The sequence below is a fragment of the Ursus arctos genome, unplaced genomic scaffold (assembly GCF_023065955.2).
Source record: "Ursus arctos isolate Adak ecotype North America unplaced genomic scaffold, UrsArc2.0 scaffold_16, whole genome shotgun sequence".
NCBI classification, from domain to species: domain Eukaryota; kingdom Metazoa; phylum Chordata; class Mammalia; order Carnivora; family Ursidae; genus Ursus; species Ursus arctos.
Window position 1 is genome coordinate 59,278,604 of NW_026622830.1, and position 16,420 is coordinate 59,295,023.

Consider the following 16,420-nt stretch of genomic DNA (forward strand, 5'->3'; position numbering starts at 1 on the left):
GCGGCGGGGGGCTCAAAAAACATGCAGGAGGGGCTCCTGGGTGGCATAGCGGTTAAGCGTCTGCCTTCGGCTCAGGGCGTGATCCCGGCGTTATGGGATCGAGCCCCACGTCAGGCTCCTCCGCTATGAGCCTGCTTCTTCCTCTCCCACTCCCCCTGCTTGTGTTCCCTCTCTCGCTGGCTGTCTCTATCTCTATCGAATAAATAAATAAAATCTTTAAAAAAAAAAACATGCAGGAGGAGTCTCTGTGGTGGGCAGGCAATCAGTCCCCATAGCCTCCCTGCTCAATTGGCTCCCACAATCCTGATCTGGCCCAGACCCAAAGCCTCCACCAAGGATGGAGAAGAGGCAGGAGTGACCCCTCCTCATGCCACAGGCCCTGGAGCCACCTCCTGTCAATGCCTGTCAACTCAGTGTGCGGTGCTTCCCCCGAGGTGCTGGCAGCCCTGGGTGGGCTGGGCTCTGTCTCCACCTCAGCCTCCCCCCTTCGAGAAGCCTGTGCCCAGCTTGGAGAAAAGCTCTATTGTCCTCAGCTGCACCCCGCCCTGAGCACCTTGAGCTCTTCCTCAGGGCGTGTGGCTTAGAGTTCGCTCTGCCTTGACTGGAGCAGGGACGGAGGGTTGGTCATGAACCACTTGTGAGGGAGAAAGGGGCAGTGTGGGATGTGGAGGGTCAAGGCTACGCCTTTCCTGTTCTTGTCCTCCAGGAACCAGGGGATTTCAGCAGAGCCCAAACCCTGGCTTTCTTCAGGGCTGTCCTAAGGTGGTCTCTCTCCCAGAACGGCCAAGATCCCCACTGGGGGCAGGTTGGCAGCATAATATTGCACAAAGGACACAAGTTCCAATTGGGTTCCTCCACTTCCGTGGAACGGTCTTGGGCACGTTGTTCCCTACCTGCCCTGAGCCTCCGTTTCCTTAAAATGAATATAATAATACACATATGACATGCTGATGAATGTTCTCAGGATAAACCAGCAGAACTGTGCCATAAAGTGAGTAGTTGGCTTTTCTTTTCTCGCTGGTCCGCAAATTTTTCTTTGTTCAGCATCTGGGATTGAACTTGTGGGCATGGACCGAGTTAATCTCTGAGCTGCCTGCTATTCCCTACTTGTTCTTTGAATTCCTCCAACACCTTTGTAACTGGCTCTCTGAATTAATTCCTTCTGTTGAACCATCTGGTGTTAAACACCTCTATTGCCCTGCCTAGACCCGGACTGAGGCAGGCCTTAATGCTCGGAGCTTCATCCTGGCCATTTAACCTACGGGATGGCCCAGAGGCACAAAAGTGACAGAAAAGGTAGATCTGCCACTCTGCTGGCAGCCTAGTAGGGGACTCTGCAGAGGAAGACCCAGAGCTTGTCCCCATCCAAGCTCAGAGCCTGCCCTTGGATACCTCGGGCTCTGGGTCTAAGACATTCTCTCCAGGACTCACTCCCATGGACAAAGCACCTGGGGAGAAGCAGAGCTGTCTCTCAGATGTCTGAAGCCTGCTCTCCTCACTGTCTTCCCACAGTTGGCAATCCTCGAAGACTACGCGGACCCATTTGATGTTCAGGAGACTGGCGAAGGCCCAGCAGGAGCTTCAGGAGCCCCAGAGAAGGTCCCTGAAAATGATGGCTACATGGAGCCCTATGAGGCCCAAAAGATGATGGCTGGTGCGTGATGGAGTCAGGCTAGGGGATTGCTCTCTGAAGCCTGGGTATTTGCACAACAGGCTCTGGGACCCACAAGACTAAGAGTGGTTCCATGATCCCTTTACTGGGTCCTTGGAGACCATGGGTCCACCGTGGACCCCCTTGGGTCCTTGGCCACTGCCTTCAAGAGAGTCGTCTTGGAGAAGGAGCGATGGCCTGTGGTGCCTGAGATGTGAGGTGGTAGAGAAGGCCACCAAAGATCAGGCAGATAGAGTGAGGACAGTCAGGAAGGGCAGGACAGTGGTTGGACCGGGAGTCATGGAACCCAAAAAGAGAATCACTAACTTTAGGGAAGGTGGTGAACTTGAGATGATGTGATGTCAGAGTGAAACATCTTTATGGCAATTGGAACCACATGGCTTGAGAAGGGCAAGCCTGTCAAGGAGCGGGGGCAGACAGCAACGAATAAGACCTGGTCTTGGGGAGCAGAGCAGAGGTCAAGAGAGGATCCAGGGAAAGAGTGAATGGGGGTGATCCGAGAGGAGGACAGGGGTGAGTCAGTCCAAGGCAGGATGAAAGGAAGGTTTGCTCAGGGGTAGTTTTAGTGTTGGGCATACTGAGGAGCCAAGATGAGAGGGGCCACAGGGGCAGTGAAGGGCCTCAAAGGCTGGAACGAGGCATTTGGACTTGCTCCAGAAGAGGAGGGAAACTAATATGAATTCTCAAACAAGACAGAAACAGGATAAATATGGCATTTTAAGGGGATTATTGAGGCTGCGGTGTACAGAACAGACCAGAAGAACTGGGCATCAGAAAGATGAGTTAGCAGTTGTGGAAATTGCTGAGGCTTTAAGGGAGCAATAATTAACATGGCTTTCTTCCCCTCCTGAGCTTGGAGATCATTGAGAAGTCAAATCAAGGTAACAGACTGATGAAGACAAGAATGTCAGTTTTATTACTGATAAAATAGATTGGAGAACATGACTTAGCTATGTCTCCCACAATGGGCTGCTTAATACTTCACAGAGTTAAACTTGCCCACTCGGGCTTGGGCCATGAGGCACAGCTGTAAGCCCTCTCACGGGGGCCAGGAGAAGAAAGAGCCAGAAGGCAGAGCTGAGAAAGAGAGCGAGCATCTACGGGTGATCAGATAAGCTGCTCTCCCTCCTTGGGAGAGGGGTGGGGGCCAGAGAGCGGTCAGGAGTGTTCTTCCACGGAGCTCGTGGAAACGTGAGCTGGGAGAGTGGAGGTTCACCCTAGTAGTAATCTAGACGTGGAGTGACGAGGGTAAGAGTCATCGGGTACTGGTGGTGAACAGGTGGAATTTAGACGCTGAACGGGGGCCAGGACCGACGAGAGCAGTGTAGTGGACGGAGAAGGAGAAAGTGGGAGGGAGACTGCCCTATTTAGATCAGAGGGGTGTGTACCCCTTGGAGGCCCATGAATGCCCTGGAACTGTATATGGAAATTTGCACATTTTTCTGGGGAGTAGCCCCATAGCTTTTATTTGATTTTCACTGGGATCAACGATCCCAAAAAGGGAATCACAGAACTGACTAGAAGAACTTCTGGGGAAAGTGGCAAGTTTGAAACATTAAAGTGAAAGATCTTGATGGTAACCGGAAGTGTATAGGGTGCCATGAGACTGGGCAAGGATGTGGGCGAATTAAGACCTGGTTCTGGGGAACAGAGACCGAGAGGGGCCAGGGGAAGAGTCCAAGGGTGATGGGAGAGGACAACCACGAAAATGACTTGTCAGAGGGGACAGTTTCAAGGAGGGAGTGATCAGGAGTATCTGGGCAACGAAGAAGGATTTTCGGATTGTCAAGTGATACTGCTTGGGATGCAAAGGAAGAACTGGAGCTGTGTAGCCAAAAGGAGGTGGATTAGGAGAGGACCCTGCCTCCGTTTCCAAAACGTGTAAGCCTCATTTCCTAAGCCCTTGCTGGCCACCTAAGGATCTCTTTCTGTCTTTCACTCTGGTGCTTCTCTGCCCCGGCCTCCATTGGATCCCATGCTTTTGGAACCCCAGAGGTGTTTTAAGGGCAAGGGACCCCAGATGTCCGGCCATTGGGTCCCCAAAGCCAGTGGCATCTCTTCTGAAGGAGGCTTGGTGTGTTGCTGAGGGCGCTGCCAGAGGAGCTGAGGAGGGCAGCCAGGGATGCTCTCATACCTCCCCGCCACCTTGCCCTGGCAGAGATCCGGAGCTCCAAGGAGACGGCAGCTCAGCCCCTGCCTCTATATGACACGCCCTATGAGCCAGAGGAGGAGGGGACCACCCCAGAGGGTGAGGGGGCCCCCTAGCCCCGGGAGTCCCGGCTGCCAGAGGATGGCGAGAGGCCCCCTGAGGAGTATGACCAGCCCTGGGAGTGGAAGAAGGAACAGATTTCCAAAGCCTTTACAGGTAAGCCCCTGGCTGGGGAGGGTGGGCCTGCTGGGGCCTCTAAACAGCTCTCCAGGCCCAGGGGAAGGGAAGGAGTGGACCCCAGGGGTTGGGGGAGGCCCAGCAGCTGGGCTCCAGGGAAGCACGGTTGAGCGCATCACAGAGATTGGTGAATTGGGCAGTGTGGGCGCGGCACTGTGTGCAGGGTCAGGGAACGGGCACAGGAGGATGAAGGGTCTCCCTGCATCACCACCTCTCAGAGGCCAAGAGGCTTAGGCCACTTCCGTCTTTTGGGAGACAGGGCCTATTTTAAAATAAAGAAATTCCAAACAAAATGATAAAACTTGTGACATATGTTAAATACTTACATTTAACAAAAGAAGGCATTGAACACCCCAGACAAGGAAAACGGCTGTGTGTATAACCTTTCGAGAACCCAGCCCTGAATCACAGAGCTGTGTCTCCCAGTAGCAGACTGTGCCAGACCAGGGACGCCTGTGCCCCGGGGGGGGAATTCGGAGGAGCAGGAACTGGTGGGGAGAGGGAGGCTGTGAGAAATGCCCTTTGTTGAATGAGGGTTAGGTTTCTCCTGTACCAAGCACCCCAGCGCCTATCCCAGGCCTGGAGTCCCACCTGGGAAGGTGTGTGTTGGTGGTCTGAGTGGGTGCTGCTGCAGCCTGGAGAGCCTGGAGAGTGCTTTAGCTCCTGGGTTCTTGATTCGGTGAGAACATAAAGGATGTAAATACCATTCGACTTCACCCCCACTCCCAGGGCCCCCCACCCCTCCTTGGGCACGGGGCTCATCCTGGAGCCGGACTCAGCTCTCTGCCCTGTCCTCCCCTCCCTGGCAGCCAGACTAGGAAACCACAGGCTTCTGATTTGTTTCCGGTAAAGCATGCACCATTAAGTGGGACCGTTATCTCCAGAAGTCTCCTTGGAGAATCAATACTGTTTGGATTGCTTAATGGGGAAATCTATGCTCGTCATTAGGAAACCTCGTTAGCAGCCCTGCAGCCGCCAGTGGCATCCCTCTCTTAATTGTCAGGGCTCGGGATTGAGGGCGTGGGGGGTAAATTTCAATAAAACATCTGCCCCCACATCGGAGTATTCATGACAGCCTGGAGCTGGGCTGTCCGTCTCACTGCCCATGGCTTCCCAGGCCGTGGGGAAAAGGAGGAAGGGCGGCAAGTCTGAGGGTGCCAGGAGGCTGTGGGAACCTGGGTGTGGTGCTGGGAGGCGAGGGCAGCTCGTTGTCCCTCGTTTCCTCCTTTCCTGGTCCTTTTGGGCCCTGGAGGCTTATGAGGGTTCAAGTGAAGGGGACCCACACGGCTGGCAGGGCAAGACTCTGCCTCCGGCTATTTGCTACCTGTGCCTCCCCCCTTCGACTACGCAGCCTGGTGTGGTCACTGTGGCTCCATCCAACCCTCCGAGAGTCCTGCTCCCCCCTCAGAACCCGTCCCTGCCTCTGCTCTGACCCTCCTCCTTTCTAGGCTATTCTGTGTCCTGGCTCTGGGTTTTGATGTCTCAACCTCTGCCTCTCTCTGTCTCTCTCTCTGTCCCTGTTTGTGTCTCTTCTCCCTCCTGCTACTGGCTCCAGTTGACATTAAGGTCATCAAAGACCTACCTTGGCCTCTGCCGGTGGGACAGCTGGACAGAAGCTGCTCCCTGCCTGACGGGGACAGGGACATCTCCGGTCCAGCCTCACCCCTCCCTGAGCCCAGCCTGGAGGACGGCAGCGGTGGGTCCTGTGGGAGCTTCTGGCCAGGGTGACATGTCCTCTCACACCTCAGGCCCTGTGGGCTTGGGTTGGCAGAGCTGAAGTGGGGTAGGGTTTGGAGAACCTGGAGGAAGAAAGAAGGGACAAAATACACATTCCTCCTTCCTCCCAAAGGTGTGGGGAAGGTGTCTTCTAAAGGAGTCTCTTTCTAAATATCTTGCCCACCATGCCACAGAAATCCACTATTTTACATTCACTTCTTTGTGAGTATTTTGCCTGACCCAATCCTTTGGCAATGCAAGTAACTCTTGAGGTGGGGGTGATGCTAGCATAGGAAGTGTCTGACCCCTTCGGGCAAGGGACGGGTCTGGTCCTTGCATCTGGTGACTGAGAGACAGGAAGGTCCTGAAAGTGCTACAAGGAGAGAAAAAGCCCAAATGAGGAGAAAGGAAGCACCGAACACTTCATCTCTGTCAGTTTGGTACAGAACGGGCAGCCAAGTGCTTGTGAATGCCTGTTTGTACATTTGTGCCTGAGTGTGAGGGCTACTTTGTAAATGCAGGATGAAGGAGGGTCTCCATCGCCTGTCCGTGGGTGCCTGTGCTCATGTGACCCACTGGCTTCCTCCCTCGTGCTGGCTCAGTGGTGGGCCTGCCCTGGTCTGGGAGGGCAGAGCCGCCTCAGCTGGGTGTCTCCGGTGGGGGCGGGGAGCCTGTGGGCAGCAACCCTGGGGGCGGGGGAGGGGCGGGCCGGCGGCGGCTTGGGGCAGGATGAACCTGTCAGGATGGCACCAAGGGGAATCGGATAATTGTTCTCAAATGCATAAGTCACTTCGACAGAATGGCTTGGCAGGGTGATATGGAGAACGGTCATGAACTCTGAGGAGGCGAAAGAAATGATATTATCGGCGCTGAAGCCTCCCGGAGGGGGAATGGAACAGGGGAAGGCAGGCAGCTGCTCCAGAGGGAGAAGTTTAAGTGGTTTCTCATGTTGCTTCTCTCCCCTCTCCTCCCACAGCGTAGGGACTGGTAGGCGCGGTGTGGCCTAGGAGGGCTGCGCCCCACCCCCACAGCCAGTCAAGCCCAGGAGCATGTCCCACCCTTCCAGAACATTCCTTTGACCCCTTTTGGCAGAAAATGGTGGAGCCCTGGTTATTCTATAGGGCTCTATCTCTAGGGTCCTCAGAGTCTATGACTGGTATATTCCCCACAGCCCAGTTTGAAGGATCTGAGAAGAGCTGCCTGTCACCTGGCCGGGAGGAGAAGGGGCGGCTACCTCCCCGACTCTCTGCAGGGAACCCCAAGTCAGCCAAGCCCCTAAACGTGGAGCCCAGCAGCCCCCTTGGGGAGTGGACAGACCCAACATTGCCTCTGGAAAACCAGGTGTGAGTGTCTGTGTCCAGCTGGGGACTCTCTCCCCTCCCTTCCCCTCCTGCCACTGGCTTGCCTGCAGGGGACACCCAGAATGGGTGGGCCAGGACGGCGAGGGACCCAGCAGAGATGCCCCCTTCCTCTCTCTTGTCCTCAGCTGGTACCACGGGGCCATCAGTGGAACAGATGCCGAGAACGTGCTCCGGACGTGCAAAGAGGCCAGCTACCTGGTGTGCGACAGCGAGACCAGCAAGAACGATTTCTCCCTGTCCCTCAAGTGAGTCGGGGTGGGCCTGCGGTAGGCAGGATGAGCTTGTGAGGATGGCACCAAGGAGGATCCATGGGAAGACAACCAGCAGGACAGGAGAAGACTCCAACCTTCCCCCCATGCCCAGCCAAGCTGGGGAGAAGTCCATCCCCAGGAACTTTTGCTGACTCTGGGCCCTAGGGACCTGGAGCAGTCTGAGGCTCCTCCCCTGACCTCAAGGAGCTCAGAGTCCGTTAGAGGAAACAGTCAAGCTACAGTGTCCAGCTCCAAAGTTTATGTCACTTACCAGCTGTGTGCCCTGGGGCCCCCTGAACCTCTCTGGGCCTCAGTTTTCTTACTTATAAAGTAGGGGAATAATAATATCTACCTTATAGGGAAGGATCCAATGAAATAATATATGGGAGGCACTTAACATGGTGCTAAGTGCTAAATAAATTATCACCTTCATCTTTACTAATGGCAGTCCAGATGTTCTTGAAGCACCGGCAAGGAGATAGGAACTTTGCCTGAGGGGCTCTGCAGGGGGAGGCGGAGGCTGGATCCTGGGAGGAGGGTGGAGCAGTGGACACAAAGCTATCGTTCACTCTGAAGAAGTGGGCAGGAGGACCGGGCGCTAGTGGCTGATAACTGAGTTTTAAAGGATCCAGGAAGATGGGGGAGGCAGGGCGCTCCCTTCCCATCAGCCTTCCTCCTAGGGAGTAGATAGACACAGAGAGGTACTGGCCTCCTACCAGAATGGCCAGCCCTCCCCTCGGTATCCAGGAGTCCTGCCCGATAGAGCCTGCCCCCCACATGGCAGCCTGTCAGATGGTGGGTTCATTCGCATCGCCCCCATCACTCCTGGGACATCTGTACCACCTCCTACCACATTTCTCAGGGGCATTAGAATACAGGTATACCCCCACTTCAAACAAATGCAATATACAGCAATGTGGGACTATTAAACAGACATTTGAGGATAATTATTGAACTTCAACTAAAAGATAATGGGAAAATGCCAGTCTAGAGTCAAACAACCTGAATTTTATTCTTGGGTTTCATAAAACTAGCTTTGTGACCCCAGGCAAATCATGGAACCTCTCTGGGCCTTGGTTTCTCCCTTTGCAAAATGCATTGATGGGTACCTCTTAGGTTTCTTGCAGCTCTCATACTCTGCAATTGTCATAAAATCAAAGGAGCATTTAGGAAAAGTTCATCTGTCAAAAATCTGATATAACCCTAGGAATGTGTGTTGCTTTAACAGTTAAGAGTCACAGAGCACCTACTGTGTGCTGAGCCGTGTATACACCGTCTCCAAACCAACTGCCGACCTGGAAGATGAATCTCTTTCTTATAGACAGAAAGAAATACAAAGAGGTATGTGACTTGCTCAAGGCCACCAGGTAACAAAGTGCCAAAAGCAGGATTTGGACCCAGTTCAGTTCAGTCGGACTACAAGAACCGCACTGTTCCATTGCATCGCTCCACCAGTCCTCAAGTCTGGAACAGTCCAAGGCTGAGACGGCAAGGGTCTGGCTCTGTGAAAGGAGCAGGGCGGGGCTCAGCCTTATCCTGGGGAGTAAAAGGGGAGGCAGGCCTGGGTGCTGCTTCGGCCCAGGCTGATCCAGCCCCACCAGCAGCTGTCCACCAGAGCCTCGCTTGCATATAAATGGCTTCTCTGAAATACAATTAAGGTTTCTCTGCTCTCTGTAATGGAAGGGCTTTCACTGGTGATTAAACAGCTTCCTCCAGAAGCCATGTCAGCTCTGGCCCTACCGCCCAGCTAGTCCCACCCAGACTCCTGAGGGTTGGGCAATGACTCTGCTTGGGACTTTATCCCAGGAGGTCAGTTATCCAGATGGAGGCTTGTTGCCACTTTATTGCCCTTTTTGGCCAGATCTGTCCCTCAAGGAGAAGATATAATGTAGTTTTGGGGAGAGGTGATTATCCCAAGTGGATTGTGGTTAGGGGGTTTTCTCCAAACTGTGAGAGGGAGAGGGAAAGCAAGGCCCAAGCTGCTGCCCACAGCTTTGGGCCTGGGCCATGGCATAGGGCAGACAGGGGAGGGGGACTACTCACTGCCTCCCCTCTCTACCACCCCCAGGGACTGCACATTTTCCTCAGGCCCTTAGCTCCCTTCCCCAGGGCCTGCGTGGTCACTGTCAGCCTCAGCCATTATCTCGGGCCTACAGAAGAAGGATGCCCCCCCATCCCCCCACCCCCGCCCATACACACATACACCCAGCCTGGGGCCCCCAGCAGGCTTTAGGGCACAGTATCCTGGGGCAGGGAGAAGGAATTGGAAGCATGGGTGATAAAGGACTGTTTTTTTCCTGTCATCCCTTTCCTCTCTTCAGTCATCCACTCTCCATCTTCACTTGTGGGCCCAGTGAAATGGGTCCCGTCAGAAGCCTCTTTGTACGCAGGCAGGGGAGGGAAATGAGGTTTGTCAGCCTCACCTCATATGAGGGCCCCCCTCACCGGTCCTACCTCCCATACTAGTTTCTGAGCCCTGCACTTGTCCCCAGGTAGGCTCTGGCCCCGAGAGACAAGTATTCAGGCTTCAGGGCTCCCCCAAACACTGCTTCCTCCTTGCTGTGGACCAGGCCTGGTAGCTTGGGCAGACACTGTTCTTGCTCGGGCCCCACCCCCATGCTTTCTCTCTAAGACAGGGTGCCCGGACAGCTGGGAGCCGGCCAGAGCTCTGAGCAGCAGGGTCCTTGTCTTGAGGGCAGGGCCAGGCACTGATGTGGATTTCCTGGATCGTGTCAGGGAGCTGGGAGAGGCAGTGGAGCCTTTCTCTCTGAGGGAGGGAATGGAGTTACAGCCTCACCGGTGATGGCATCCCAGGCTGCAGGGACAGAGGAGCTGGGGGCTTGGCCCAAGGCCCAGTTAGCAGGAGGGTAAAGGGATATCCCCAGGACAAGGCGGTTGAGCCTCCCCGGATTTGGGGTGGGCTTCCAGAGCAGCTAGCTCACCCCCTCCCCTGGTTTCTGCAAGAGAGAGCCTCAACCAAGATTCGCTCGGTTGTCACATCTGTCCACACACGGTCCTGCCAAGGATGTTTGTGTCTCCACATGTGTCACTAGGAGCCCCCACCGGTGTCATCCCCCACAGCTCAGAGATGGAGAGGGTAGACCAGCTTTGGCCACACAGGTTGGAGGGCACCGGTGCTCGGGTCCCAGGGTCTGGGGCAGGGAGGGTGGTCGCTCCAGTTTCCACCTGCACACGCCCTGTACACTCACTACACACACATTCTTGGCACACCCAGGGCCCTCACCACAAAGCCAACGCCTAGGGTTACCTACTCACAAAATCCCCTCTGCCTCCTCTCTGTTTTCTGGACTGACCTCCACCTTCCCTAGTCACCTCCCCACACAGCTGGCTCAGAACAGCCACATTTGCTGCGGGCGTGGGGGAGGGCAGGGGGACTGGAGAGGGCCCCTACTCACCAGGGTCTCCTCTCCTCTTCCCAGGAGCAGTCAGGGCTTCATGCACATGAAGCTGTCCCGGACCAAGGAACACAAGTACGTGCTGGGCCAGAACAGCCCACCCTTCAGCAGCGTCCCTGAAATCGTGCACCACTACACCAGCCGCAAGCTGCCCATTAAGGGGGCCGAGCACATGTCCCTGCTCTATCCTGTGGCCATTCGGACTCTGTAGATGTGAGGCCCGGGCACTGTGACAAAGCTGGACCCAGGCCTGCGCCCATCCCCTGGCTGAGGGCGCTGGCCCTTCCCAGGGACATGTTCTGTCAAGTCTTTCTTCCCCTCTCCCAGAGATCGAGTGGGACCTGCAGATTCCTTAATTTATTCTAAACGGGAAGGCCTTCTGGGGCCTCGGAGTAAAAGGTTGTCTGGAGCGAGGACAGAGGAATCCCTGGGGAGAGAGGATAGCCCCTGGATGAAGGGGGCTTCAGAGCCGCTGGTCTCTGGAGGAGTTTAAGATCCGCAGCTCCCCGCCGCTTCCGCCCCCAGGGCACAGGCGGGGATCCCCTTCCCCACGGCAGCCTTCCCCCTGGGTCAGTGCGGGGCGCCCTGGCCATCTCTCCGCCTCCACCCCTAAACCACCGGCGGGCTCTGTTCAGAGTCTGGTGCGGGGATTGGGGAAGGCAGACACCCCCCCCCCCCCCAGGACGGAGATGGCCTCGGGGGTGGAGAGAGGAGGGGAAGGGCTCGGGCCGGAGGGAACTTGCGCAGTCCCCGGGCTGCCCCAGCTCCCGGCCAGATGCAAGAAATAAACCCAGTCCTGCCAGGCCCAGCCGCGTCCGCGCCCCCAGCGCCGCCCCCCCCCCCCCCGGGCTGCCGGGGGAGGGAGCGGCGAAGCGAGCGCAGATTCTGTTCATAAATCAGCTCTGGAGCGACCCAAGCCAGCAGTGAAAAGCACTTTGCTTCCCTAGACGAGATGTCAAAACATCCCCCGCCGCTCCCGCCGGGCTGGGGGCACCCGGAGCCGACCGGCCGCGCGGCGCCCCCTCCCCGCCGCGCCGACGACGGCCGCTCCCCCGAGCGCGTCCAATTTCCTGCCAACAGCCGTGCGTCTGGGAGGAGGGGAGCCGCCGAGAGACGAAGAGGCAGCGCGCCAGGAAGGGGGCGGGCGGCCCTGCCACGCGGAAGCCGCGCACCCGCACCCGCGGGAAAGCTGGCGCACCGACCGCGTTTTCTTCCCAGGGGAAGCGGGGCCTGCCGCGCCTCCCCCATCCCCCGACCGTGAGTCCGCCCCCTGGAGACGTGCAGCCCGCAGGTCTGGGCCCGGATCTCCCGTCGGCCGGGGCTTCGGGCTCGCGGCCGAGCCTGGCGGGGCGCTCCGCGCCTGCCCCCTGCTGGTCGTGCCTCTAACCGCGGGTCGCGGGCGCCCGGCCACACCGGACCGGCCCTGGAGACGCCCCACCGCACCCAGGGCTGGGCCGGCCGAGGCCTGTGCGCCCGGCCCCCTGGGCATACCCCCTGCGCCGCAGGTCCCAACTGCCGTCGACCCACTCCAGGCCCGCCCTCCTGCCCCCACGGGGCTCCCCGCGGGGCTGAACAAACATCCGCTGCTCTGGGAGCGCAGTCCCAGGGCCTCTTTACAGAACCTGAGCAGTGTCAATCATGGGAGTTCGGATTTTCTAATCCCCGGCTATTTCATCGAAATCGAGGATATGTGACCTGACAAATGTAAGAATTCGGTGAGGACAATCGAGAGGCTCACTTGAAATTGGGCCCTGCTTTAGAAATTCCCTCAGAGGGTTGCCCTATACCTTGGAGGGTATGAGTCACTTTCCAGATGAGAAAACAGGCTGAGTGTTCAGGTGATGTGCTCATCCGTCTCCTTGTGCTTCCATCTCTTTGCCTGGAAGACCCATGGAGGCACGGGTGGTCCACTGCTGTTGCTCAGAGGTCCTGGAGCCAGCCAGGCCAACTCTGGCTCCTGCTCTGTCCTGCCACGCACACCCGCACTTTGTGCCCTGCCCACCTTCTCCAGAACTCCCATCCCTTCTCTCTCTGCCCTTCCTGGTCAGGCTTGAGAAGCCCCACACGAGCCACCCTGAGAGGCCTGGGTCAGGAAGGGTGCCCCTGAGCTGGGAAAGGGGTCTCCAGCTAAAGCCCTCGGCCTTGGGCTGGTTCCTTTATTCGGTAGATGCTGGCAGGTTCAGAACACTGTCTGCAGCAGCCTGGGTGAGTTGGCTGGTTAGTAGCTTCCTTTGCCAGCGCCCACCCCCATCCTGGGGCAGAATAAAGAAAACCAGAGGGCAGAAAAGTGGTTTGTTTGTAAAGGAGACTATTGCAGTGGGAAGAAGAGACAAGGCCTGAGGAGCACGACATAGATATTGGGCCAGATTCTGACTACAGCACATGTTTAAAAACTGGGGAGAAATCAGTTGTGCTGTTAGGCTAGGATGCTGAGGGGGTTCCTGTAGATTTCTCTCTGTGGGCCCAGCCTCTAGCCCACCCCAAGGCATTTGCCAGCCCTTTTGACAGTGGGGAGCCTAGAGGAGGGGGAGGCTTTGGGGGAGGAGTTCCAAGATGCCAGCATCTGTGCTCCCACTCCGTCCTTAGGCCCACAGCCCCCTAGTGCACATACACACGGCTTTTCAGCTCCAGTCTTTTGAGGCTTTTTCTTAGTTTGGAAGAAGAGGTGTCACTTTGCCCCAAAGTAACAAGAGCTCTCCTACCTCCCAGGCTCCGTTTCCTAGACAGTGCCCCCCGCTTCTCCAAGCTGAGACAGTCTGCACTTGGGGGTCTCTGAACCCGTATGGGGTGACTGACCATGGCCACCTGGACCAGGGATGAGAGGTAGGAATGGGAAGGAGGCAGAGAGTCAGAAATAGGAAATATAGAGCGAGGTGTGGGCCCAAACCTCTGCTCAGCTGGGCAATGGGAAGAGCTCCTGGCCTGGCCAGGAGGCCTAGAAGTTCTCATAATGGTCGGAGGAGTGAGTCCGGTCCTGCTCGTTGATGAGCTGACAGCCCTTTTCCACATTCTTGGTCATGCCAGGGGGGCCACAGCTAAACACCCCAATCTTCCGGACCTGTTAGGGGAAGGAAACGTGAAGCCTAGCTCAGTGTTCATGGAAAGACAGGCAAGAGTCCTTGGTGGGGACTCCTTCCATGTTTCTGATAAAGGTTCGCTTCACACCCTGTGTGGTGAGGGCTGGCTCGGTGTGTGCGTCTAGCTCAGCTTTGGTAGACTTGCTTTGTGTGGGTCCGCCCTCCCCCCTCTCCAAGGCATTTGGGGTAAAGGATCAGTGTTTCTGACAGGGGCTGGGTTAATCAGCGTTCAGGTTAAAGGCTAGCTTACTGTGTCATTGAGGGCTAGGCCATTATTTACCAGAGCAGTGGCTAGCCCAGTGTTCCTGGTAAAGATCAGCGTCTCCGGTGAGGCCGGCTCAGTATTCATGGTAAGAATAGCTTTGAGTTTATCATAAGGATGAACTGAGCTGTTCCTTCTGGACAGGCACCATGGCTTTAGAAGTGGCGAGTCCCTGTTGCTGCTTCCCCCCTGAGCCCCTCAGAGTGACCGCTACTGTTTTTCCATTCCATTCTCCCCACTTATCTCTTGGGTGATGAGTTCTTATCAGCAGTTCCTTCCCTCCTGGAGCTGGGTTGGGAGGTTTGCTTAGACCTCAGGTGATAAAGGCCAGGAGAACCTTGATATGGGGTGGACTGACCTGCGGGTGGACCTCCTGCAGGGACTTGAAGAAGGGCTCGAAGGGGGGGCGGCCAAAGTGCATGATGTGAACAGACTCCGGTTCAGCACCTTCTGGAAGTGCCGCTCACAGAGGTACTGGGGGCACAGTGGCAGGTCAGGCCAAGGACAGTCAGGGTCCGTGCCTAGCCCAAGCCAGCCTGCAGCCCAGGAGACAGAGAATGGGGTGGGGAGGGAGCTGGAGGCTGAAAATCGGGACTACCATCTCTGTGCCTCCTGCCGTCTGAACCTGGCTGTCCGCCCACCTGCCCTGGCCATCTGAGCCTCACCCAGCCAACCCATCGACCCACCTAGTCGCCCCGCCTGGCCGTCCCTGACCCACCAGCATGGTGGTCCTGAGGTCAAACTTCTCAGCCAGCTGGGTGACGTAGGTGTGCACGGACACCAGGTCCTGACGGTCATTCTCCTCCACCTCTCGGATGATGTCAGCCATCCGCTCAAACTGCCGCTGGGTTCTCGTCACCCAGATGAAGTAGATCTGGGGACACAGGGGAGTTCAGGACCTGGCTAAGCTCAGGCTCCCTATATCCCAGGGATCCCCACAGCAATAGAACTCTGCCGGTCTCCGTCAGCTTGTGCCTCTCCCCAGACACTCTGGGGAATGGAGTGTTGTGGGGGGCCCCAGGGCCAGGCTCTGGGCGGGAGATGGAGTTACCCCAGGCATGGAGAGAGAGAAGGGAGTGATAACCTGGGGTGATGAAAAAGGACACTTGTCAAGTGAGCTGAAGGTCCGATGGGGTGGGAAGCGGCTTTTTCACACAGAGCCTGCCGTTCCACTCCCTGCAACGGGCCCTCCACAGGCTGCTGGGCTCCCAACCAACCCCAGCCCAGAGGGATAGGGTTCCACTAAGGGGCATGTCACAGAACAGCCTGAGGGAAGACCCAGCTGGCTGCCCGGGGCAGATGGGAATGGGCTCAAAGAGAGAGCCGGAGGATAGAAGCTGCCATAGAGGGACCGACCTCCCGCTTCTGAAGAGGCTGAAGTGGGGCCGTGTGGGTTAAGAAGCAGAGGCAGAGCCGGCATGGACAGAGGAGCGGGGGAGCTGCCTGTCACCCTCTGAATGCCGACAGTACGTGGGCTTGGCCTCTGCCTGCTGCGTTCCTGTGCCCCCGACTCACCTGCCAGGCCCAGAGAGACAAGCAGGGGCCTGCTACCAGGTCCGGGCTGGGGTGAAGGGACCCGGGATAGAGGGGGCCTGAGGGCCTGGGCTGTGTTCCTGCAACTAACCCAGCCCACCAGCCCTGCCTCGCCACCTCCCCTCTTCTTCCTCTTGAAAGCAGAGCCGGTTTCACTGCCCCACCCCAAGTGTTCCCTTCCTTCTCCCAACCTGACAAGGCTCCCTGCAGGGGCTGGCCTCCTCTGTACGGCACTGGGTTTCTTTACCCCTCTCCAACTCTGTTCTTTAGGGTCCGAGGATATCAGACCCCTCTGGGGTCAGGCCAAGAACAGAGGCAGGAGAGACAGGCAGAGACGGACACAGTGATAGGGAGCAGGGGCCAGGGGTCAGAAGGAGGAGAGGGCACTCACCTTCTTACAGAACACTTGGCAGCTGACTGATGATTTGAAGACCAGGTCTTTGAGGATGGAGGCAAAGGGGGTGACTCCAACGCCCCCTCCCACCAGCACTGAGACCTCAAACTTATGCCATTCCTGGAGGCCCTCTCCAAATGGTCCATCAAGGTACAGCTGCAGGAGAAGGAGTGGGTCTGAGTTAAGCTCCGCCACCACAATAGCTCTGAAGCTAGAAATGGGAGGCAGGGAAGGCAGGTATGTTTATGGAGTGAGGAGAGAGGGGGTGCCGCAGCATTACCTGGAATGGCCAGTCTCTGGATGGGAGGGGAGGAACACAGTGGGCAGCCCGGGGCTGCGGGGCCAAGGCCTG

General features: G+C 57.0%; 1 protein-coding gene and 1 pseudogene across 1 annotated transcript in view; one reads left to right on the forward strand and one right to left on the reverse strand.

The window, feature by feature from the left end:
- Nucleotides 1–229: 229 nt before the first annotated feature.
- Nucleotides 230–11,604, forward strand: LOC125282070 (SH2 domain-containing adapter protein F-like; annotated as a pseudogene).
- A 1,840-nt stretch (nucleotides 11,605–13,444) lies between these two features.
- The window catches only part of LOC130543918 (dual oxidase 1-like), a 33,056-nt gene continuing 30,080 nt past the window's right edge, over nucleotides 13,445–16,420 (reverse strand). Inside the window, 5 exon segments of the mRNA XM_057313046.1 lie at nucleotides 13,445–13,860; nucleotides 14,500–14,561; nucleotides 14,564–14,615; nucleotides 14,860–15,015; nucleotides 16,066–16,224. Coding sequence (XP_057169029.1) covers nucleotides 13,738–13,860; nucleotides 14,500–14,561; nucleotides 14,564–14,615; nucleotides 14,860–15,015; nucleotides 16,066–16,224 — 552 coding nt within the window. The 3' untranslated portion in view covers nucleotides 13,445–13,737.